At 35.0% G+C, this 26,989-nt stretch overlaps 1 protein-coding gene across 3 annotated transcripts in view; it reads right to left on the bottom strand.

Annotated features, from left to right (window-relative positions):
- capn12 (calpain 12) overlaps positions 1 to 26,100 on the bottom strand; it is a 67,414-nt gene extending 41,314 nt beyond the window's left edge. For all 3 annotated transcript variants that reach the window (XR_012393817.1, XM_005173670.6, NM_001083063.2), the window contains exons 1-8: positions 25,857 to 26,100; positions 22,296 to 22,365; positions 18,127 to 18,245; positions 7,488 to 7,621; positions 3,528 to 3,699; positions 1,550 to 1,633; positions 888 to 973; positions 718 to 795 (exon numbers count right to left, since the gene is read on the bottom strand). Coding sequence is in view for 2 of the 3 variants with exons in the window: in XM_005173670.6 (XP_005173727.1) it covers positions 718 to 795; positions 888 to 973; positions 1,550 to 1,633; positions 3,528 to 3,699; positions 7,488 to 7,621; positions 18,127 to 18,245; positions 22,296 to 22,365; positions 25,857 to 26,042 (929 nt within the window). In the remaining variant the exon portion in view is untranslated. The remainder of the gene's footprint in view (positions 1 to 717; positions 796 to 887; positions 974 to 1,549; positions 1,634 to 3,527; positions 3,700 to 7,487; positions 7,622 to 18,126; positions 18,246 to 22,295; positions 22,366 to 25,856) is intronic.
- Positions 26,101 to 26,989: the final 889 nt, after the last annotated feature.

The raw sequence follows: 26,989 nt of genomic DNA, 5'->3' as shown, positions 1-26,989 counted from the left end.
AATCCTTTAAGAGCAGAGATAAGCTGAGGATCATCAGTTTGCCAAAACATGAGGCAATTATTAAATGTTTAAAAACAAATGTTCCTCAAAGAAAGATAGGAAGACTTTTGGATATTTCACCTTCAATCGTGCATAACATAATTGAAAGATTCCAGGAACCTTTTTCACATTCCACAATATGTTGTTACATCCACAAACGCTAGGGAAAACAGAACTGTGCCAAGAGGAAACCCTCTAGGATGGCATCTAGGATGGACCATCACACAGTGGAAATGTGTATTAGCATTTCAGTTTTTTTGGGGAGAAATAAATGCAGACTGTTACCAGCACTGTTAACACTGAAAAGTACATAAAGATTTTGGAGCACAATACACTGTCTTCTTGTCCAGGGATGCCCGTTCATATTTCAATAAGACAATGATAACCAAAAGACTTGATTGCAGGAAGAATGGGACAAAATTACATCTGAAATACTTAATGTATTCAGTCTCTAAATGCCTTTTAGGTGTTTAAGGAATGGCAACATTACAATGTTGGTTTAGGAATTAAATGTTTGAATACACAGAATTATTTGCTAACATCAAGTACAGTATATACAGTATAGTGACATGATTACAGATAACCCATTCTGGGTCCTTTTCTCCAGGGTTAAGGATGACCCAGTGTTAACAATTTCAAGTGTGCAAAGCCCTTACGCATATTTTTTACATCACCCACCAGAATTCTCCATCTTCAACTTTGGCCAATTCAAGTTTCGTCTTCTCAGTGTTGTCTACGAAGTCCCAGTCTTTACACCTGCATACACACAAACACAAATGTGAATCTATTTGTGAGGTAAAAATAAACAATTATTTGCGAACAAAATAAGCTGCTGAAGGGTTTCTCACTTGTCACTCCAGGGTCCGCAGTACTCAACAAATCCCCAGGGGTTACGCAGTCTCAGCAGAAAGACCTCTTCAGAAGCCTTCTTGACCTAAACATACACAAACAGTGCTAACAATCAAAGGTTTGTGTCAAAGGCTATTTCAAATAAATTATTGCACTCTTCCAAAAAGGTTCTTTATTGGTACTTGGTACTTACTTTTCATTACACAAAAGGTTTTTGTAGTGGAAAAGGGATTTTTAGGTTAGAAAAATGCTCTTAAATCTATGAAAAAACAGTTCTTTGAAGAATTAAACTTCTTTGGGGAACCAAAAAATTGTTCTTATATGGCATCACTGTGAAACCCCATTTTTGGTTCTTCCTGGTACCTTTATTTTTAATAGAGTAACTGGATGAATCTTTTAAAACTGTTAAGAAACATCTAGGACATACTTCACTGCAATTTAAAAGGGGGAAAATGTCATGAATATTATCTTACAGAGGGCGATACAGTGGCTCAGTGGTTAGCACTCTCGCCTAACAGCAAGAAGGTGAAACATATAAAACATATGCTGGGTAAATTGGCGGTTCATCCGCTGTGGAATGACCCCTGATAAATAAAGGGACTAAGTCAAAGGAAAATGAATGAATGTTATCTTACAATGTGTGTGTGCATTATGCTCATACCTTGCCTGTTTCAGTGATGGCATAGGCATGACCTTTGATGAGACCCTCTGGGGTCACAGTGCCAATGTCCTTCACAGTGGTGGCCTGCACACAAAATACAGCATATGACTGAAACTGCTATACTTGTGGGGACATTTTGTGGGGTCCCTGTAGTGTAAGGAATACAAGTTACAAACACACACAAAAACTCTGGATGAGGCATGCTTGTACACTACAGTAAATGGACATATGGTCTAATGTCTGTATTTATATTACACTTCAGAAATCTTTTACAGATCTGCATATTAAAAGAATTAAAGTTATAGTTCACCTAAAAAATTTAAATGTACTCATTATTTATACACTCTTTTCAAGAATATTTTAATTTCTTATGTTGAATATATATATATATATATATATATATATATATATATATATATATATATATATATATATATATATACATACATACATACATACATACATACACACACACACACACACACACACACACACACACATATATATATATATATATATATATATATATATATATATATATATATATATACATACACACATACATACATAATACATACACACACACACACACACACACACACACACACGCACGCACACGCACACACACACACACACACACACATATATATATATATATATATATATATATATATATATATATATATATATATATATATATATATATATATATATATATGATCTTTGATTTTTTTTTATTTTTTATATTTCCTAAATGATGATAAACAGAGCAAGGATATTTTCACAGTGTGTCTGATAGTATTTTTTTCTTCTGGAGAAAGTCTTATTTGTTTTATTTCGGCTAGAATAAAAGCAGTTTTTAATTTTTTTAAAACCATTTTAGGGACAAAATTATTAGACCCTTTAAGCTAATGTTTTTTTCCCGATAGTCTACAGAACAAACTATCGTTTTACAATAACTTGCCTAATTACACTAAACTGTCTAGTTAACCTAATTAATCTAGTTAAGCCTTTAAATGTCACTTTAAGCTGTATAGAAATGTCTTGAAAAAATATCTAGTACAATATTATTTACTGTCATCATGGTAAAGATAAAATAAATCAGTTATTAGAATTGAGTTATTAAAACCAATATGTTTAGAAATGTGTTGAATAAATCTCTCCATTAAACAAAAATTGGGGGAAAAAATTAAACAGGGTGGCGAATAATTCAGAGGGGCTAATAATTCAACAGTCTTCAACTGTATATATATATACACACTATTGGAAACATACTTAATCCAATGGACATCCAATGGTGGGAAAACAAATACTATGAAAGTCAATAGTTACAGGTTTTCAGCTTTCTTCAAAGTATCTGCTTTTATATTCAATAAAAGAAAGAATCTTAAACATTATGTTAATTATGTTAAGACATAATTTTCAGCTTTGGATGAACTATCCCTTTAATTAGTTAAATGGACGATTCCAGCTACTACGCATACTCAGTGCTCATCTGTCATCTGACATTATAAAGCTACTAGCTTTTAAAGATGAACATAATGTTAAGAGCTGCTCTGATAGTCACCTATTAAGAATTTACCACTTTGTTTCAGTAAAACAATTTTCCAAAACCAGAAACTTGATGATCTTCATGACAAACATTCATAGTCTGGTTTATCTTAAAGAAACTGTGTCAAATCAAAAATATACAGATTCTTGGTGTTTGTGTATTTTACGGTTAGGATTAGGGAATATAATGCATAGTCTGTACAGTATAAAAATCTATTGAATATCCCTTTGTTTATGTGTGTGCATCATAGAGGTGTGCATATGCTTACGTGGCTCCTGTTTTGCCTGCTTTGTGAGAACTGAATATAATATAAGGATAGTAAAACCTGACATTTTTGACAATTAATTAAAAACATAAAATAATTTTATCTGAAAAAATGAAGGACGGTTGCTGTGAGAGTCACTGTGTGTGTATAAGAGTCCATACATGAATGAAGCAGCTTAGCAGGCTGTTCCGGGCCAGGGCTGCGGTGATGGCTTTCCAGAGCATGCGCGGGGGTCGCGAAGACACCGGAAGAGAGTACGCAATTCCTCCTGTAAAATCCTCCATTCCTTCTGAGATAATCCCGCCCTTTAGACTGCCATAAGAACCAATCAGCCTTCAAACACACACACACACACACACACACACACACACACACACTGGTGTTACTTTCTGGCTTCCTTTGGGGTGATTGTTTCCATTTAAAGGGTTAGTTCACCCAAAAAGATGAAATCTCTTTCTAATTACTCACTCTCATGTCGATGACTTTGTTCGCCCATGTGTTCCACATCAGATTAGGTTGTGAGTTTACTATGAGCAAAATGATACTTGTGTGTTGTTTGGCAAGATGTCATGTTGCCTACAGTCAGGGGCGGATTTAGTGATTTTGGCAATAGAGTCTGGCTGCAGATTTACACTTTTGCACTTTCAGTCTTGCACTCTCAGACTTGCACTCTCAGGCAACCGTGCTTCCTCTGCAAGTGACGTCATTAACAATCGACACCTGTGTCAGCTTGCATGAAAGTCCTTTAGTAATTTATCTAATGGGTGTCCCTGAGGGGGGAAATCCCTGAGGCCAGGATTTCATTAAGATTGTTGCAACAAACTTCCTATCTGTCAACCTTACTTTAGTGCCTTTTCCCTTAGCCTTTCACCGTTTTTTCTGGCAACAAATGGCTGTAACGCCACGCCAGCAGAGGGAGCCCTCGCCGGACTTCTGACTCAGCTCCACTCTCTCTGCAGTCACTTCCTGTTTGTGCTCAATTTCAGCAAGAGCTCAGGCCATGCTTCTTTGCGAAGTATTGCCAGTTCACCTGCATTACCAAGCTTTGTTCCAAGAGACTTTCATGACTGCCTGCCTGTGTATGACCCTGCCAGCCTTGATCAAGTACGTTATCTGTCTTTGCCCTCTTGCTCTGTTTTGGACTGCTTATTGTTGCCTTAAACTTTTGTCTGCCTTCTCACCACGTCTTCTGGATTTGCCCCTGTGTATCTTGATCTGTTTTGGACTGATAGTTGTTATACTGAACCTTTACCTGCATTCTCACTACGTTGTCTGGATTTGCCCCTGTGTTTGTTGGCTAGATTGGACATGCTTATATGTTGCCAGCTTTCCGCCGGTTTACTCACTGATGTCTCTGCCTAAACCCTTTAATAAAACTTCTGCATTTGGATTGTAATACTGTCTCAGACCCCTCGTTACAAAGGCAACGGGCGCCGCAGTTGCTATACTTATGTGAGCAGATCGTAGCGAACCACGAATGCCGGCCATACAAAAGCTCTGCAGTACACATCATCTGTGCCGTTTTCTTTCCGTTAAGTGTGTCAAGACTTTCCCTTATCAAGTTGATCTCGACATTATGTTTGGAGGACCTATAAAACTGGGCTGATATCATGTAGAGACTTTTGAAGCTGCACTCAAACTGTAATTTCATATGGATGCACTCCTGCGCAGACGAGCTAACTAGACGTGCTAACCTAAGCAGTTCCAGCCATACGGCCCAAGTCCTAAAATGCCCCCTTTCTATTTAAATTTTTTTTATTTATATTGCTGTTTTTTTATATCACTTAATCTCTTTTAAATTAATGCAATCTCTACATTTTAAATGATTAGTTTTCTTAAGAATTTAAAACTAAAAATAATAAATATATATATTTTTTATCAATTTGACAGCTGGAGTGCTCCATGATGGATATCTTATTTTACATTACATTATTATAATAATATAATAATTGATTAAATGCTAAATAATATTTAATTCTGTTAAAATTGTATTTGTTTAGCTCTCACCATACAAAATAAGGTAGAAAATTAAGTTATATATAGTTTATAGGTATAATTTATACTTTTATACTTACACTTCTATTTATTAGGGGCCGCTTATCTCGCTTATTGGTTAAATTCGCCCCTGCCTACAGTAAACATGCACCCTGTCCTGGTGCAATATTTTTTACAATTCTTCTGGATCACAAAAGGGATCTTGGAGCGTTGTACGATTACAATTTAAACATTGATGTCACATGGATTGTTTTGACAATGTTTTTGGTTATTTTTCTGTACCTTAAACATCTCGGGACATTGCTGTCTCTGAAAAATGAGGTGTTCGGAACGACATGAGGGTGAGTAATAGACAACATAATTCTCATTTTTGGGGGAGAACTACCCCTTTAATTGCTCAATATCCATCCACTGCATTTGATGGTATTTTTATTGCATGTTAATGTGTAGGTATCAACACAAAGACAATAATATATGCACAGAATGCCGCAGGAAAGTCTGAAGTAGGGTTTACACTTAAAGATCATTTTCATTTGCAATACTAAAACAGCTTTTTGCAAATTCATTCATTCATTTTCTTTTCAGCTTAGTCCCCTTATTAATCTGGGGTCGCCACAGCGGAATGAACCGCCAACTCAACCAGCACGTTTTTACGCAGCGGATGCCCTTCCAGCCGCAACTCATCTCTGGGAAACTTTTTGCAAATTAATGCACAATAAAAAAAAACATAATTTATGAACATTGGCTGTGTCTCGTTTCACAGGTTGCATCCTTTGAAGCGTTTTAAAATGACACAATCTAGCCTGCAGTATAGATCTCATTAGCCCCTTTTACACAGTGATACTGGTAAAAATTGGAACAACTTTACCGGTAAACTCAAAAAAGCGCTGGTCACACAGTCAAGGACATTCCGGAATTTTTCTGAAAAGACCATTCACACATCCATTCCAAAATACCGGTAAATTGTGACAAATTTAATCCAAATGTATACTAAAGTCTTTGGTATTATCTACCAACCATAACAGTTGCCATTATTAAGCAGGTAATACAATTTGTAATGACTTTGTCCTCAAAGTAATTTTAAAGCTTATGTTTAGCGATCTGAAGGTAAAACAAGGTTCAGAAAAACTGGAAATATATTTCCTTTGATTCTTATATGTACACATAAAACTGTCTATAAAATCATTTATTAGTAGGAAATGTCATACTCTTTAGATATCCAATTAAATGAAACCTAATTCAATCATTTAAAACTGTAATCTGGAGTTTTCTTTTAAAATCATTCTGCCATTACCAGCACACATTAAATCTTGAGGTGTTGGAGGCTGTGTAGGATCCACCGGTTGTGTCCTTCATTACCTGGGATCGAAAGTCTTCACCGCGCCATAATAATCCAGTGCCCATTTAGTAAAAGCTTAAAAGTTATCTGTATTTGTTAATGAAAATAAATATGTTTTAATAAGTTTTCATATGGGTGGCCCGGTGGTGCAGTGGGTTACCTACCAGCAAGAAATCCCCAACCCCCCCCCCCCCCCCCCAAAAAAAAAATTCCTAAGACATGCACTATTGGTGAATTGTGTAGTGTATGTGTTTAAATGAGTGTGCATGGGTGTTTCCCAGTGATTGGTTGCAGCTGAAAGTGCATCAGCAGCTTAAAACATATGCTGGATAAGTTGGTGGTTCATTCCACTGTGGCCACCCCAGATTAATAAAAAGACTAAGCCGAAAAGAAAATGAATGAATGAATGAATGAATGAAGTTTTCATATGAAGTTGGAATGTCTCTGGGTTAAGGATTGAATTCCATAGACAAACAGTTTCAGCTACTACACATTAAAACATGCATATTGTTAGTAAATAAAATCCCACCTTCCCTCTTTCACCCACCCCCCTCTCACACTCAATTTCACTTTTAAGAACAGACACACACACACTCATCTGAATTCTGCTAATTGGCTTCCACTGCTTGGATTGTTTCTAAATGAATTGCTCGACATCCATGAGCTGCATTTGAAAAGGTTTGTTTTACAACTGGATGTTTTTCTAAAAATAAAACAGAGAGGAACAATGGCTGCTAATGAACATTCACACATCCACACAGTCAAGGACACATATGCTGGAACTGACTTGGCATAAGCTTTCTCCACCAGGGCGCTCCAGAACTCGTTGCTGGTGCGAGAGTAGCTGAAAAGCAGACGGCCCTCTCTCACAGGCAGCCTGTCATCCACTACCACCTCCACCCACTCACCATACTGCCAGAACTACACAGAAAGAGAGACAGAGAGAGAGAGAGAGAGAGAGAGAGGTCACATTTCACAACATGAAATAACAGTTTTATATCTTAAATTATTATTTTGCCCCTACATAATTTTTACTCCATTCTTCAGTCACTTGATCCTTTATTATCATTGTAATATGCTGATTGATTGATTGATTGATTGATTGATTGATTGATTGATTGATTGATTGATTGATTGATTGATTGATTGATTGATTGATTGATTGATTGATTGATTGATTGATTGATTGATTGATTGATTGATGAAAACATGACCTGATGAATACTTTGGAAATGCTTGCATACATTTGCTTCCATGATTCTTATATGAATGCAAAGTTTAAATAATAGCATTTATTTAAAACATCTGTTGTCAGTTCATTCTGCTGTGGCAAACCCTGATAAATAAGGGACTAAGCTGAAGGTAAATAGATGAATAAATAAATAAAACCTCTTTTGTAACAGATCTATTGTTATTTTTGATCAGTTTAATACATCCCTGTTTAAAAATTTAAATCCCTAAATTAGAATGATAAAGGTATAATTTACAGTAAACTGAATTAATTAATGTAAAATGCTTAAAAAACATTTGATTATGTTAGTAATTGTTGTTTAGGTTATTGTTAAACCACTAACAGTGCAGACAATAACAGAGTTGGCATTTTCCACCATTTTGTGTTTAAGCACAAGATGCTAACTTCAAACACAACATGGCTTGTCTACAACAGAACTGTATTTCTTTTCATACAAACAGTTCTGTCTGGTTCTTGAATCGGATTGACTGGTAGCTGTGCAATAGTCTGCAATATCAGAACGCGTATAGCCTTTTAACTCTTGTGTATTACTCCGCCCACATAGAGTGACAGCAGATCAATAAACTCACTATACAGTTTGACAAATATTGCAGCTGTTGGACAACATAATGTACTTTTGAGGTATTTTTAGGCGAGAATGTAGTTGTTTAGATTGCATCTTTTAAGTTTATTTATGAGGATAGTGCATTTCTGAGATACAGCACGTCGGCATCCATCAGCCTGTCATTGAGCAGAGCAGACGGTTGACATTGTTCATCCACAAGATGGCGACCGAGACCACATAATAAGCCCTTAGAAAAGGAAAAACTCTGTGTAATTTTTAACTACATCTAATCAAATCATTATTAAACTGTTGAGTGACTTTCTAAGCCCTAATCCAATTCTTCCCCTTACCCCACCCTTCATTTTGCGCATTCACGTGACGGAGTAGGGGTGCGTGCCCCAATTCTTTCAATTCTTCAATTCTTTGAAGGCATATGGCTAAGGGGAAGGGCTGGATAGCCCTTAAAACTGAGATTTTTCAGGGCAAAACTCAAAACCAATGTGTACGAAAATTTTCCGGAATACACCAGCTACAACGGCAGCATAGCTGTACACGTCCATTATTACGAATTTTTACGACAAACAAAGCATATGTTTTAATACATTCATTCAACATGTTAATGTTGTTTTTGTGTGTTTACATAGATGAATATGGCCACTGTGTAAATGCGCAGTATAGTTACAATCTTATTGCCACATTTTATCATTATGATGACATAATATATGCCTTTAGAGATTTCCTGTAGAGAAAAAAAAAATAACGCAACTGTAATACTACAACAGCCATTTGTTGATCACATATGAAGCAAGAGAGCCCGATGACATATGATGACGTGTGCAGGTGCTGTAGTGCTGTCCCAATTCTTAGGGGTAAATTTTAAAGCCCTTCACACTCTGTTTCAAGGGCCAAGGAGAAGGGAAAGGGATAGAAGAAGGGGGACAAAATGGAATTGGGATTGGGCCTAAAGGCTGATTTATACTTCTGCGTCAAACGCCGGCGTATGCTACGGCGCTGACGCATAGCCCTTCGCCGTGACCGTGGCCGTCACTGACGTGCACCTCTCAAAAAATGTAACTACACGTCGCAACGACGCGTAGCGTAAGCCCTGTGATTGGTCGGCTTCGAATGGCGCGAGCGATTGTTTACAAGTGTGGAGTCCCGTGAAGGAACTCCGGATGGAAAGTTTTGTTTTGTGTTTACCTCATAGTTAAAGTTGTTGCACGTCCGCTGGTTCCTGCCTCAAAATGAGCAAGTTTGAAGCCACTTGTACATCCCGGAAGTGTTCAGGAAAAGCAAAAAAGCAGCTAAGAAACTCGACACAGAGAAACATGTACACCTCACTGCCCACTAGCGTTTCGGAAGTGTTAATGCAGACCAACAGAGACAGCGCGCAGAAGTATAAATACACAGCCATGCGCGTTGCATGCGCCATGGGTTACACCGATCACCTGACGCAGAAGTATAAATCAGGCTTAAGTCGATCTCTGTCTTTTGTATGTTGTAGTGCTGTATTTATACCATAGTAATTGTAGTTTATATATATATATACAGTATATATATATATATATATATATATATATATATATATATATATATATATATATATATATATATATATATATATATATATATACATACATATATATATATATATACATACATATATATATATATATATATATATATATATATATATATATATATATATATATATATATATATATATATATATATATATATATATATATATATATTATAAGGTATTTCAATAATTTAAGAACTTTTCAAAAAATCTTTTAATAAGCAAAACTTTTGTGAAATGTACTGTATTTCAATTCTAAAATAAAAAAAAATATATAAATAAAATACATTTTTACAGTTTACGGGAATTGAGGCACGACAACAAAAACAACATGCTGAGCAATTTGGGTTAAAAAACAATTATAAGATCAGAATGAATGACCGTTTTCAAATGTGAAGTTGAAAGTCACATTGTGGTGTCAAACAGACAGGTATGGGCCTGTTGTTGGCCTGCAGGTAGTACTGTGTGTTTGTGTCCATGTCTATGTGTCCATGTCTTTGGGCTACAGCAACAAGTCCAGACATTTCAGGAATCATCCTCTAGTTTTCACATTTCTCTCCTGTCACTCAAATTACACTTTTTTTCCTTTCTTCTTTTCAACTGTACTGGATCAGTTCAAGTCATGCAACACACAGCTGTTTAGCCTCTAAATATAATATCAGGCATGTATAATTAGGGTGTTTTGACGATAATGCCATAACAATTACATAACGCCATGTTACTTTCCATAAGAGCTCCTTAGCATTAATATGTTTTGATTGTTTAATTAACTGTACTTTTATCTCACACGGTTAACCTCAGTTTACCATTATGCACACAGCAGCAGCACATCAGCCACGAGAGCTGTACTGGCTTGTTTTATACAAGCCTTGTCAAGGTGAATGCTCTAAAAACAAAAAGCACTGCAGTGATAATAATAATAATAATACTAGCTATGGTTCATTCCTCACTGTGCTTCAGTGAGATGTCATTTATTACATAGCACATACATTTAGAAGAAGGTCATTAAGTTCAACTGACAGTATTTGAGAGATGCACATAAGATAGGGAGCAGCTTTTGTTTAGTAATTTTCTACATGCTATCATTTTTTTTTAAATAATCTGTATATTCATAACATGATTTACTTAAAGTGTATCTTTGACCTAAAGATCAGCCTTGAATTGCATTCCAAATGCAGAAAATAATATTATTCACACTGTAAAAAACGCTGGGTTGAATTCATTCATGTTGTCCTGACTCCCGACACAAATTAAAATGAAATAAAGTTAAATTAAGTTAACTTATGTTTTTAAAAATTTAATTGGATTGAACATAAAACTGTCAAGATCACCCATGATCTAATCCTTGCAGATCGCTGGAGAACTACACTTCTGTCACTGAACTGGACTACAAACACTATCATGCACCTCACACACACACCAGTTCCTGATTCTCCTGATTACTCACAAACAGCTAGAAGCTCATGGATTGCCAGGACTCATGCATCTTATTCAGACTTACATTTAGCTTAGTCTTGTTATCCTGTAGCACTTACAGAGGTCTTCACGTGTGACATGACTACTCTTTTGGATTGACGTGTTTTACTATTTGCTCCTGCTTGTGACCTTTGGCTGCCTGACTACTCTTGTTAATAAAAACACTGCATTTGGATCCTCAACTCCATTGCTAGAACTGTATTTGTTATAAAAACAATTAAGTTGTCTTAAAAAAGTTGATGTAGCTCATTTAAATAAGCAGTTTGACCAAGCAAACTGTAAAAAAAACCTTTAAAAATCTGTAAGAATACATTTAACATGTTTACTTAACCTAAATCTACATTTTCTTCAAGAAGTTAAAAGATTCACGCAAGTTTATCCAATAAAGCTTCTGCCAACTTGTTACTTTAAGTTGAGGTGATCTCAGACCTCCTCATTTGCAGTATTTCCAACCACGACAAAAATAATAGCAACACCAATAATAACATTAATGTCATTATTATTAACAACAACAAAAAACTACTGCAATAATGCAAGTAATTTAAAATTTGTATTAATTAATAATGAACAATTATTAATGAATAATAATTCATATTCATTAAAAAAATTATAACAGGGAGGTGCAGGTGCAGAAACCCTTTTATTGTGAATTATGATCTCATAAATCAAACTTTCAAAACAACTACCCAAATGACAAATCAAATGCTCATACAATCAATTACTAAAAGACCAAAATGCATTCTCAGATAAGAAATGTATCTGATATTTATTTTCATGAACAATTCAGTAAAATTCTGTATAATTAAATGACAAATCAAATGCTCAAACTATAATTCAAATGGGGATATTAGTTTTTCCTGTTTGTCCTGCCATGTTTTGTTGTCTTGTTTACCATTATTGTTGTTTGGCCTCCTGTCCTGTTTCTAATTCTTAGTACCCAAGTTCCAAAATAGTTTTTATGTTCACTCAACTTCAGACATTTTAAGTCAGTCCAACTGATGTTTTCAAAAATTGAGTAGACGAGAAAAAATAAAAGTGAATAAGAATGTTTTTTTTTACTGGCTTAAAATGTTTTACAGTGCAGCAAAAAAAATAAATAAATAAAATAAAATTGAGTGCATACTAGTTCTATTACATTTTACACTAAGAAAAATTGCTTTTTTTTTAAATCACTACCTTTAAATAAACGTAAAGTTAAATGTTTTTTTTATGTGAATAATGAATAACTTAAACTGTGTATCCTAAAGGGATGATTCCCACAAAAATTTAACTGTTTTATAACAGTTAACCAAAATGTTTTTAAAAATAATCTTAGATCATTTTATTTTAGTTGCAGCTGGACGGGCATTTGTTATATAATTTATTTATTTTTTTTTACAAATAGTTGGCAGTTCATTCCACTGTGGCAACCCCTGATAAATTAGGGACTTAGCCAAAGGAAAATGAATGAATATTCATATTTTAGTAGTTTATTTTGATTATTTATTTTACAAATAAAAGTTGCATCAGAAGATTTACCAGAAGTGTTGCTATGGAAGAATTATTTTGAGTTCTGTGTAAAAAAGTGTTTGTTATTATGAACAATTTTTTTACAATATATAGAGTCCTTTTACACCAAAAGTAAAAACTCAAATTCAAGTAGAAATTTTATTTGTCACATACACATTACACAGTCATACATAGTACGATATGCAGTGAAGTGCTTTTACAGCGGTCCGTGACCTTAAAAAACAAAACTAATACTCCATAATTTAGATTGGTACTGATATTAGTTTGATATTGATATTAAATAATTATAGCGTATATATATATATATATATATATATATATATATATATATATATATATATATATATATATATATATATATATAGATGATCAAATTTACTTAAAGGGACAGCTAACTCCCTAAAAACCTTGAGACCACAATTTACCTTTTGCCTTCCCTCATTCTAAATAAGTTAAACACAAAACAGTAGCTCAAATTCCCTCACAATCTGGCTATGCATGCGATGTGACTGACAGGATTAGATGAACAAGCTCCTCCCACCTCCACATCTTTCAGTAAATCAGCTCACTACCATGCTGCCTTGAGCCTCCTTTAATTCAGTCTGTCTATATAACAAAAGCTTTAATTTTAAAGGGATAGTTCACCCCAAACTAAAAATCAGGTAATCGTTTGGTCAGCTTTCAAATGTTCCAAACCCGGTTGACTTCATTTCTTTCTGTTAAACACACATATATTTTTACAACAGCTGCAAATCTGTGACCATTGACTGCTATAGTATTTGTTTTTCCTACTATGGAAGTCAGTGGTTACCGGTTTTTAACATTCTTCAAAATATTACCTTTTGCATTTAACATATAAAAGAAAGCCATAAAGGTTTAAAAGGACATTGAATGTGAGTAAGCATTCATTTGTGGGTTCACTATCTCTTTAAATGCATCCCTACTAAATAAGAAGATGGAAAAGATTCACACTGGGTCGTATCAGTATGGAAACCACATAGAAAAGCACTGAAACAAGAGAGTTTGCACTGCTGGATCATTTTAAGAGGAGCGGTCATTCCAAACTTTTGGATTTATTTGACCAGTCTGGTTCTAATAAGAGGCTTTGCAGCACATATGCAATAGGAAGAAACAAAAACACAATGTTCTTTCTTTTTGAATATGAACAGACAGTTGAATTATGATAATTTGTGCCAATGTGATGCAGGTTTATAGGGGGAGGGACATGCAGATGTACATGTCATCGGGACAGAAGGGAGATGACGGGATGTGTTTCTGCAATGAGCCTCAGCTGTTCAGGACGGTCAGGTCAAAGAAGACTGATTCTAATTACCATTGTGTTTGATTTTGACATCTCAAGCTTAAGGAAGGTCTGGTATGCATAATTACACAGAAAACATTCTAACCAGGATATAAATCCTGCACTGGTATATGACTCCATCTCAGACCGCCACTTGGTCTATAAAAACAGACCCCTTTGTGTAAAATGTATCGTCTCTTTCATACTTTCCCCAATACATCATTCAGTTATAGTCACTAATTCAGTTTTATTTAAGGCTGTGGATGACCGCTTCTAAACAATCAATAAAATACAGTCTGATATCAACTCATAACTTTTTTGACATTTAAGTGGCGGGTGATTTTGTATGATCTCAGGTGCCTTCATCTATAATGTGTTTTCATTTTAAAATGTTGTTTAGGATGAATATGCTCATCATCCAGACTGTCATTTTTATCTGTGTTTCTGAAAAACATTCTCTCTTTGTACTACACAGCCTAAAACACATGCTGTGACTATTCACACTCACTGGGCATGCACATATTTTGCAGACATCTGTACTTGCCATCCCAGGCTCATTCTGAAAACGTACCTCAATATACACTTCTGGAGAGCGGCAAATACATCCCAGGAGCTACATTTTATTTTTTTTGCAGTTTTTGTTTTTGCAAATAGATAAGACGCTGCTGTGTACGATTTTTGAGATCTCAAATTTCTCTTATGGGTGCCATTCACACCTGCTGTTCTTGTGTAAATCCACTAGAGGCCGCTGTTGACTGGCCGACTGACTGAATGAATGCCAGACTGACCGATCGACTGACCCACCCTCCTTCTACCTTAAAACGAACCAACAGTATTTTAAAAAGCACAGATTGATCCTCCCACCCACTTCCCTCAACCCAACCAACAATTTTAAAAAGTTATCTAGAAAAGGAAAATCTCTCGTCTGATTTTGCCACATTTTTAGGTTTTACCTCACCCTGTTATTTACTTGTTTATTTTAGTTTTTGTATTCTATTTTTGTCTTTTAAGTTTTCTGGAACCGTGCTTCACCGGGTTCGAACCCCGTCATCATGATCAACTCCTCTCTGCGTCTCAAGTCCACAAATGTACATGGCGAACTACTGGATAAACTGGTAACAGTGGAAAAAACCATCCATATGAGGCAACCGGTCAGCTGGTAAGCACGAAAGGAAGCGGCATCATACCGCCCCGTAGCGTTCCTTTAAAAAACAAAATGCAGCCATACGTACTTCTGGCTACATAATTTGTGATCTCCAGACACGTATATAGGGCTACATATTCAGAATCAGCTTATGTTGGTACTTGCAGTCTAATTCTTGTATAATAGTCATTTGAGCGGAGCTTGACAAATCAGGGAATGATACTCAATGGAATAGTCCAAAAGACTAATTAGAGAGTGACTGTGGACAACCTCATCTTCGTTTTTAAAAGTTTGCATGTCAGTTCCATACATTGAAATAAAACACAAGCACTTCTAAACTAAAAAAGAAGTCGTTAGCATTTTCAAAATGCTCAGTTTTTGTGGTTCAAACAAAAATGCTGGAGTAATGTAGACACCAGGCATAAACATAACAAATATATGACTCCAACTTAGACCCCCACTTGGACTATAAAAACAGACCCCTTTGTGTAAAATGTATTGTCTCTTTCATACTTTCCCCAATACATCATTCATTTATAGCCACTAAAACAGTTTTATTTAACACTGTGGATAACCGCTTCTAAACAATCAACAACACAGTCTCATGTCAACTCATAACTTTTTACCATTTAGTGGCTGGGGAATTTGTCTGATCTCAGGTGCCTTCATTTATAGTGTGTTTTTGTTTTAAAATGGAGTTTTTATCTTCCTTTCTGAAAAACATTCTCTGTCTGCACTATACTGCCTTAAGTGCATGCTGTGACCATTTACATTCACTGGGCATGCACATATTTTGCAGACATCTTTACTTGCAGTCTAATGCTTGTATAATAGTAATATGAGTTGGGCTTGACAAATCAGGGAATGATACGCAATGCAATAGTTGAAAAGATCAATTAGAGAGTGACCTGATAACCTCATCTTCGTTTTCAAAAGTTGTTTTCATGCAAGTCCGATACATTTCTAAACTAAAAAAGGAGTCTTTAGCATTTTCAAAATGGTTGAAAATGCTGGAGTAATGTAGACACCAGGCATTAACATAACAAAACAAATGTGTTTTAAAACAAAAACATAGTGTAAATGGCACCCTATTCTTATGTTTTTCCTCAAAAATTGTCTCACGCCCCAGTGACTTTTTTCTTTCTTCAAAAAAATCTTTAATTTTTGGTAAACTGTCAATTTGATGTCTGAATGTATTTATAATAGCTCTTGTGGTGCATTATAAAGCCAAACACATAATGTGTTGCTGAATAAATCTGTACTTTGAATGAATAAGGTGAACAAAGGATTTCAAGAGTTCACACTTAGCTGATGAGAGAGCCCTGACCTTATAAGATCCTCAAGCCCGTGGCTCCCTCCTGTTTGCAAGGCAAGAGGGGAGTTTGAGCTCAGATAGATCTCGAGAACTCCCCTGCTGTAGTAGCTAATAAACTGGTAGTGATTGCTCTTAAGAGATAACTACTTAGCATGTCTATGGTGCACTGCAAAAAATGCTTCTCTTGCTTAGATTTTTTGTCTTGTTTCTAGTCTAAATATCTAAATTTTCTTATATCAAGAAGCATTTTTTAGACAAGCAAAACATATTGTCTTGTTTTAAGAAATAATATGCCAATATTAAGTGAGTTTTTCCTTAAAACAAGTAAAATAATCTGCCAATGGGGTAAGCAAAATAATCTTGTTTTTTCTTTTTTTATAATTATGTTTTCGGGGTTTTCACCTTTATTTTTGATAGGACAGTAGAGAAAATTGACAAAAAAGTATGGGGAGCAGAGAGAGGGGAAGGATTGGCATAGGACCACAAGGCAGCATCGAACCCGGGTTGCCACGAACACCGGAGTGCATGTGTCGACGCACTAATCACTACACCACTGGTGCTGACTTGTTTGTTCTTTTGACGTAAGATTATTTTTCCTACCCCATTGGCAGATTATTTTGCTTGTTTTAAGGAAAAACTCACTTAATATTGGCATATTATTTATCAAAAAAAGACAACATGTTTTGCTTGTTGCCAGTAGATCAGCAGTTTCTGAAATACTCAGACCAGCCCGTCTGGCACCAACAACCATGCCATGTTTAAAGTCACTTAAATCATCCTTCTTCCCCATTCTGATGCTTGGTATGAACTGCAGCAGATCGTCTTGACCATGTCTACATGCATTGAGTTGCTGCCATGTGATTGGCTGATAAGAAATTAAATTTGCGAGGTGTACCTAATAAAGTGGCCGGTGAGTGTAGATTACACTGAACTGAACTAAACTGAACTTCATCTGTGAAATCTTGTCATCTACAGCATGTTAAGCTGGTTTGAGACAATCTAGATTGTAGAAGCGCTATAGGAATAAAGATGGAAAGATTTAACCACTGAGTAATATTAATTAATTATAAGTACTTTCTGGTTGCAGTTAGAATATAGATTAGGTTTAAGCTTAGTTACATGTAATTATGAATAATAATGTAACTTTTTTGCCTTAAATTACAGTGTTACCACTTTTTCTAGTAAATCACTACATCATGTTAATAATATAATGTAATCAATTAATAGTTCTAATCTTTGGACACCAACACACAAAACACCTACAGTACTGTAGTTACTTTTTTCTTTCACAATTGAACTCTCACCTTAAATCGGAAGATGCCAGCGTAGGATTCACTCAGGCTTTGTCCAGCTGGAACCACTTTCACAAATAGAGTTGGATGCATGGTGAGACAGGACAGGGCCGCCAACAGCCAGCAGTTACCTGTAGAAGGACATAACCACAGGCAGCACATTAACACATCGGTTCCATTGACAAATGAGTGCAGCCACAAACATAAAGTGGAAGTAAAGGCTTTGAAAGAGCAGGAGACTTGCTGTCTGTGCAACGTTCAAAGACATTCCTCTGTAACAGGTAACAGCTGTTCGCCTGTCCCATGTGGGGGACACAGAAACAGATTCGGCGTTACCACACTTCATGAAAAACATGCCTAACACACCAGATCCCTCAGGAACGACACCAAACAGAGCTCCGCGAAGGAGGACGTCCAATTAATCTTCCGACCACAGGAAAACGGGATAGATATGTTGATGTGGAAAGTCGCTTGAAAACAAATAATTAAAATTTCTGCTTGAAGTGCTGAGAATAAGGCATTATTTGGGTAGATTTCCATTCAAATGAGATTATTTCCATGCGTTTGTTATTCGAGTGATGCGTTGGGATGTTCATATATTATTTAGAGAGGCCATCCAAATCCTGAGAGGCAAAGATCTGCCTGCTCTGCAATAAGATGTCTATACACATTTATTTTCTGCATGATTTAGACACAAGAACACTCGGACAGATCACAAATGCTTGGTTTCACAATAAGACGCAGCCAGATGTTGCTGTGATAGGGATTGTTTGGTATTTCCACCTAAGTATCTTGGGATACTCTTTAAATGGTGTTGTATCCTGGGGCATACAAAAAAAGAGGCAGCGTTTTCCGGAAATTAGTGGTAAATTACCGTTTAGAGATCATGTGTGAAAAGGATGTTATGAATGCTGGGGGAAGGGAATACTGTAAATGAAACCATTTTTAAAAAGCTGAACTTTTAACTTGAGAACCATTTGAATGCTGTGCGTTTGCAGTGTTACATTTGTTATGTAGTGCATGTTCAGATAGACATTGCAGAGTGCAAAGCAAATATGTGCACTGTGTGAACTGACTCACTGCTTTTTTAGTGTACTGTGCATTTCTTTGAAAATACCTCTCAAGACACTCACTATAAAAACATGTCATGTCCTGGCAAAAAAATTGCAAATACACTCTCAGAAAAAAAGTAAACAGTGGTACAAGTAATATTCCTTATTTAATTTAAAATTGTACCTTATATGGTACAGAAAAGACCTCTTATGATACTGTTTTGTACCTTTTAGGGCATGATTGAAATGATTTTCATGATTGACACAATTGTTCTCATATAAACAGTACAAATGCGTTGACCAAATCCTTCTTTATTACAATATCTATGAAAATCAATATGACTGGAAAAGCAAAGGGATTTTATGAATAAATTTCATATTAAAACAAGAATAATAAGTTAAAAGCATATAGAAGCATGAGAAACTTATAAACATTAATTATTAAGTTCTATAATACAAAATAACTGGTAAAACAAAACTATAGGTATTGTAAACTAAACATTTAAGGCATTTTAATAAACGTTTGGTAAGCATTTTTGATACAGCTTTTTTTTTTTTTTAGTTTGCTTCCTACAACGGAAAGGAGCTGGCAAAAGTCCTTCATATGCAAAGTGTTCATGCAGACATTTTAGTACTGTAAAACTAATCAAACATTGAGCATATCTCGGTACAATACTTTTGCATAATTCTATTTCTATTTTCTATTTTAAGTGATTACAAAGGTATTGTGTAAAAATTGAAGAAATATTATATTGTACATGGGAGAATGTGTTTCTGTAACATTTTTGTGAAAAATGTTGTGAAATGTTCAGCAAAAAATTGATCTTTTGATTTATGTTAAAGTAATTTTTACTCTTTATTGTCATTGGAAAAGGTGCATTTACACAAAAAGAAACCTCTTTTAAAAAAATAATTTTTTGTATTTAGTTTTATATTTACTGGCACATTTTGGATAGAGCAAATTCCTTTAAATAGTTCTTGATGGAAAACATTTGACACTGTTAAAGTACAAAGTGTCTGGTCACTGTAGTGGTACCTTCGTGGATCAGATTTGTACCATTTGATAAAGGTACAATATAGTATCTGCAGGTTTTAAAAACCAAAAGGTACATTTTGGTTTCCCATGGTACAAATTATGTCCTAAAGGTACAAACTGCAATGGTACAAATTTGTTTCTTAGTCTTAAGGTACAATTCTGTCCCTTAAAAAGGTACTGCCACAGTGACAAACGTTTATACCTTTTACTATTTTTTTCTGAGAGTGCAGGGTAAAAATCAAATACAATGGTGTCAATGTTTACCCATTCTTCAAAATATCTTCTTTTGAGTTCAACAGAATAAAGAAACTCAGTAAGGTTTAGAACTGCTTGAGGGAGAGTAATCATGAGCAGTTTTGGGTGAACTATTCCTTTAAATGTAAAAGAATGCAAGTGATAGCTTGTGTAAATTTCAAGGTTTTTCACTCCGTTTTTAGAGGGAATGTCAATCTAAGAATTTTACTGTAATTTCTTATATTAAATGTGTAAAAGTTGCTAATGAGTGGGCCTAATTTAGAATAAAAAATAAATAAAAAATGCACTATGCAGTGTCACTTGGTTTACAGTAGATAAGAGCATCTGATAAGAGATTAATCAGGGAAACTTTTTTATATAAAATAAGGTATTTAAAAGTCCTAAATTACACTACAGAGTCATAAAGTCACAATTTTGCATTCACAGAAACTAAAAATATACTAAATGCAAAACGAAAAATATTGCATCGTTTTCTAAAAAATCTAACTAAATTAGCCGAGTTTATGCTTAAAACAAAAACAAATGTGTCAATGGGAAATAAAATTTACTTGTTTTATGCTTTTTGGTTTGGTTTTATGTTTTATGTTCATGTTTTTACATAAATTTCATTTTAACCCATTTTACACTCCAAGAAAGTGTATTTTGTTCTCAAAACTCAAATTGCCTTACCCTTTACTCACTCAAATGGTTAAATTTTTTATGAATTTCTGCCTTCTGTTGAACACAAAACAAGTTATTCAGAAGAAGAGCAGTCACTGACATCCATAGCAGAAACAAAAAATACTATGGAAATTAATTGACCTTTTTTTTTCTTCGACATCCTTCAGTTCATCTTCCTTTGCATTGAACAGAAAATTAAACCCTAACAGTTTTCAAACAAGAGTAAATGATTAAATAAGGACAGAATTTTCATTCCCATAAGAATATCTATACATTTGCACTGTAAAACAAGTAAAATACTGATAAGGAATATCACTTTTTACCATGTGATACTTTGAAAATACTTTGCTATGTTAAATAAAAATGTATATTATCTGAAACAGTCAGTATTTTGTTCTTAAAATCGATTCATTTCACATTTATCTGATATTTTATTTAGCATTGACCTAATTAATGTGATTTATAATCTGTTAAAACTGGCTTTGATGTCACTATTTCATTTGGATTGAATGAAGAAACCGCTTCTGATGATACTTTAGATGCTATATAAGACACTGAATTGCACAATACAGTTCAGTAAGAAACTGTATATCTCGCCAACATTTTACTACACCAACAAAACCATTTTCCATGAACAGCGAATCAATGCCATATGCAGAAATGAGAAGACAGAGGGGGTAAGGCAAAACAATAAAACAATCCCCGCTGTGCGCAATAATTGTTATTCTTTAGGTGGGAGGAAAAGGGGGGCGGGGGAAGGAGGGCTGTACAGATGATGCCAATCCTCCCTCCGCTTTCATCCCTCCACCGGCTTCAGTACATGTGTGCTGTGTTTGATGTGAGTGGCCTGCGGCGGCTCCGTGTTGCATCTCTCAGCGGGGACTCTGAGATCAGCGCAGTGTCTCGCGGCTACAGGGGCAGAATTGGGGATTGTACATTAAGCATGATGAGGAAGATCTAGGTGGATGAAGAAGATGATGGGGGGTGGAGGAGGGCTATCTGCGTGATAAGGGGAGGAAAGGGTGGGAGCGTTGCCAAAGACGGATATTTCTCTGATAGTGCTCAGCCCTTGAGGGTGCTTTTGGGTGATTTGGTTTCTGAGAAGTGCAGTAAGGCGTTATCCCATTATCCCGGCATGAAATATGAACAAGCGTTCGCTAACAGGCGCGTGCACTCACCCAGCTGGCCCTGGCAGATATCGGTGGTGCCCATGGTGCCTTCCACAAAGACGGCATTGCTGGTGATTTCCTGAAGTGGGGGAGAGGTGGGGACGGAAGAGATGGGTGAGAGCCAAAAACAATTTGCAAGTACATGTGAGGGGTTGATGAAGACATATGAAAACACATGCCCAACTTTTTAGGTTTACAGTTTCTCTGGCTTAGAGGGACAATTCTGCAATCGTCTGCAATTATATCATTACGTAAGGGAAAAAATGCCTTGTTTTATATTAAGTGGTCTTAACTACTAGGAACTTAAAAAATAAATATCTCTTATGGTGCTTTTTAGGTGGGATACTTAAAAGACACACTCCAAAAAAAAAAAAAAAAAAAAAAAAAAAAAATATATATATATATATATATATATATATATATATATATATATATATATATATATATATATATATATATATATATTTTTTTTTTTTTTTTTTTTTTTTGGGAGTGTATAATATATATATACATATATGTATATATATATATAATACACACACACATATATAATACACACACACACACACACATATATATATATATATATTTATACAGTATATGATTGCTTAAACTACTTATTTAAAATGAGCTAAAACAACACAGTTCTTGAAATTTCTTTGGGACAACTTATTTTTTAATGTTTAATCCACATGAATTTGTTAAAAGTGTTAAGTTAACCAATTTGTGTTGTGGCAACATGAATGAATTGTGTGGAACTAGGTGGCATGGGTAGGTTTCAGGTGTAAGTCATGGGTCAAAAGTGCAATTATAAATGCAGTTGAATAACTGATGTAATTAGATGCAGATCATTTGTAAAATTTAAGTACAATGTAAAAACTTATATGCACATAATAAGTACACTTTACAGGGTATACTGAGGAATCAGAGTGAAATTCAATACTTCTTAAGACTTTTTAAAGACTCTTTTCATGTATGTTAAGACACCATAACCACTTTAGATTTCAACCAGTAACATTGGTGACATTTTAACTTACACTATATTTACTAAATACAGATTGTGAGAAACTAATCCTAAACTAAAACTATATATATACAGTGCATCCGGAAAGTATCCATTGCGCTTCGCTTTTTCCACATTTTTTTATGTTACAGCCGTATTCCAAAATGGATTAAATTCATTTATTTCCTCAAAGTTCAACACATATTTTTTGAAATTGTTGCAAATTTATTACAAATAAAAAAACAAAAATCACATGCACATAAGTATTCAAAAGCCTTTGCTCAATAATGTGTTGATGCACCTTTGGCAGCAATTACAGCCTCAAGTCTTTTCAAATATGATGCCACAAGCTTGGCAGACCTGTCTTTGGGAATTTTTGCCCATTCCTCTTTGCAGTACCTCTCAAGCTCTATCGGGTTGGATGGGAAGTGATGGTGTACAGCCAATTTCAGATCTCTCTAGAGATGTTCAATAGGATTTAGGTTTGGACTCTGGCTGGGCCACTCAAGAACATTCACTGATATGTTGTGAAGCCACTCCATTGATATTTTGGAGATGTGCTTTGGGTCATTGTCTTGCTGGAAGATGAACCGTCACCCCAGCAGGTTTTCATTCAGAATGTCTGATTGCTGCATTCATCCTTCCCTCTATCCTGACTAGTCTTGCAGTTCCTGCTACTGAAAAACATCCCCACAGCATGATGCTGCCACCACTATGCTTCACTGTAGGGCTGGTACTAGTCTGGTGATGAGCGGTGCCTGGGTTTTCTCCAAACGTAACACCTGGCATTCATTTCAAAGAGTTTAATTTTAGTCTCATCAGACCAGAGAATTTAGTTTCTTATGGTCTGAAAGTCCTTCAGATGCTTTTGGCAAATTCCAGGTGGGGACTGGCTTCTGTCTGGTTACTCTACCTTACAGGCTTGATTGGTGGATTGCTGCACAGATGGTTGTATTTCTGTAAAGTTTTCCTCTCTCCACATAACAACACTGAAGCTCAGATAGAGTGCCCATCGAGTTACTGATCACCTCTCTGACTAAGGCCCTTCTCCCCCGATCACTCAGCTTAGATTGCCAGCCAGCTCTAGGAAGAGTCCTGGTGGTTCCAAACACCTTCCACTTACAAATGATGGAGGCCACTGTGCTCGTTGGAACTTTCAGAGCAGAAGACATTTTTCTGTAACCTCCCCCAGGTTTTTTATTATGAATAAATTTACAACAATTAAAAAAAATAAAAAATCTTTCTTCACATTGTCATTATGGGGTATTGTGTGTAGAAGGTTGAGAAAATAAATTAATTTAATTAATTTATGGAATAAGGCTGTAACAAAAATGTGGAAAACGTGAAGCGCTATGAAAACTGTCCGGATGCACTGTACACATATAATAGAACTGCAGAAATAAAGGTATGGTAATAATGGTTACTACAGTAAACACAGCAGAGTGATGTCAAATCTGGCAGGACTTTATTGATTTTATAAACAACATAGCAACCCAATATTCGTAGATTAAATTCAAGCAAACTTTAGCAGACATTGTAGAGCCAAAAATAACACAACATTTAATACTTTGTAAAATGGCATTCATGAATTTTATGGGCCTTACATTTTACTAAATTAATTTATAAACTTTTAATATGTTTTAAGACCGCACAGATGCCCTGAATTTACAACACAATTCATTTAAATTTAAGTACATAGTAATAAAGGCCACTTAATATAAAGTTATACCAGACACTTGCAAATTAAATTTTTTTCTGGATCTACAATTTATAGTTATGTGTTTGACTTGAGTATACTTATGTGTGTTAAAACGAAAATCTATGATGGCATTTCTTTGAAATTAAAATTAAATGTATGCATAAAATAAAAAACTTTTGTAAAAAGTTATAAAATAATTTTGTCATGTTATGCTTATACACAGTACTCATCATTTGAAGTGTCTTAAAACTATTGAACAATGCCCATTTTTATCCTAAGACAATTTTGAAAAACATTTTTGATTAACTTTGATTGATGACTATATAAATGTTAAAGCAACACACTCTAATGTTTTACCTTCACAATAGTTCAGAAAGTAATATAAGATGGAATAATCGTGATTTTCAGTCACATTTAATAAAATTTTTTTGATATATAAAATCATTAAAACAAATAATTTTAGAAGAAATGTTTTCAGATGCTGTTATTGCTTTACCTTAAGCATGGGCAGAATTTACAGGGTGGTTTTAGTAGCTTCTTTATTTTTAACAGCTTCCTATAGTGTAACATCACCTTTAATGATCCCATAAGACTAGGGCTCTTGTGTTCAATGAAAATTCCTGCACACTGTGATGCAATAAAATTTCTCCTGCACACTCTGGTGTATAACTTTTAATCAAATTAAGTTTCTTATTTTGTTAATTATAACAACCCAATGGTGTTATTTATTAATGATTGCTACTATTAATTCAGTTCATTTGCTATAAATTCACACATACAATCTATAAACATTTTTGTCTGGAATGTCCACCCAAGATGATAAAAGACTATTCTCACTGTAGTCTAGTTAACTTATGAGTGAAGTTACCTTAGGGCGCAGCCACTTCACTGCCTTCTTGGGATCTGGATCCGCTGGGAGACCGAGGGAGCTTTGATTCGCTGCAAACACCGAGTCTGAGAACAGAACTGCGGATTTGAGGCACGTCTGCAGCAGGACTTCATAGTCTTGATCCTTGAACTTGACCGGATTGTCAATGGAGCCTAATTCAGACATCTCTTCAGGTCACTAGAGAGGATCAGATGCGTCAGGACTGTTTGACAAAACTTGTGTTGAAGTTTTTGAGCTTTAGCAGCACTTTTTAGAGCAGCACCTTCTCCTTCTACCCTGTTCCCTCCCTCTCATGTTTATTGCCCTGGGAGGCGCAGAAACTTGAGACGTAGCATTTCTGATAATGTCCGGCTCGATTTTTGGCTCCCTGAGATGATAGTTAACAAAATAAGCAGTGCTAACATTTAGATTGTTTCATTCAAATGCTACAAGTACACTATGGGAAAAATAATGACAACACAAAAATTGTGTAGCTGTTGACAAATCTCTACGTAATTTCTAAATCTACAAACTGACATTTATATTATGAATTTAACAAAAATGTCCAAAATTAGCATCTCTTGAATGTATGGTTGACTCGTAAATTTAAATTCCTGCAAGCATGTAAGATCCACTTGCTCAAAACCTGAGTTTTTTTCTTTTATGAACACAAAAGAACATATTTGGAAAAATTCTGGTAGCTGGCATCCATTGATTTACATAGTCCCCCACCCCCCTACTATAGAAGTCAAAACGGGCCAGCAGCAGCATTTATCAAAATATCTTCTTTTGTGTTCAACAGAAAAAAATAAATAAAAACTCTTAAAGTTTTAAAACCAAATGGGGAGAGTATTTTTTCATTTTTTGGGTAAAGTATTTCTTTAAATGGTGTGTAAAATAACATATACACCGCTAGATGGCACTGGAATGCTACTATGTCGTTTCTTTTTTCTGACGTATTTTCCTCAGTTGTTTCCTCGTTATCATACATGGTGAAACAAAATTTAATTTTTAAAATCAAAAACTAAGGAAAAAAATCACATGAGCATAATATCCAATATATATAACTTTTTTTGTACTTTTAACGTTTTAACTTTAACCGTTTTATGATTTTCTCTTATGATGTTTTGTAA

Source organism: Danio rerio, chromosome 18, assembly GCF_049306965.1.
Source record: "Danio rerio strain Tuebingen ecotype United States chromosome 18, GRCz12tu, whole genome shotgun sequence".
NCBI classification, from domain to species: Eukaryota; Metazoa; Chordata; class Actinopteri; order Cypriniformes; family Danionidae; genus Danio; species Danio rerio.
The sequence above is the reverse complement of the archived record's forward strand: the minus strand, read 5'-3'. Positions and strand labels throughout refer to the sequence as shown.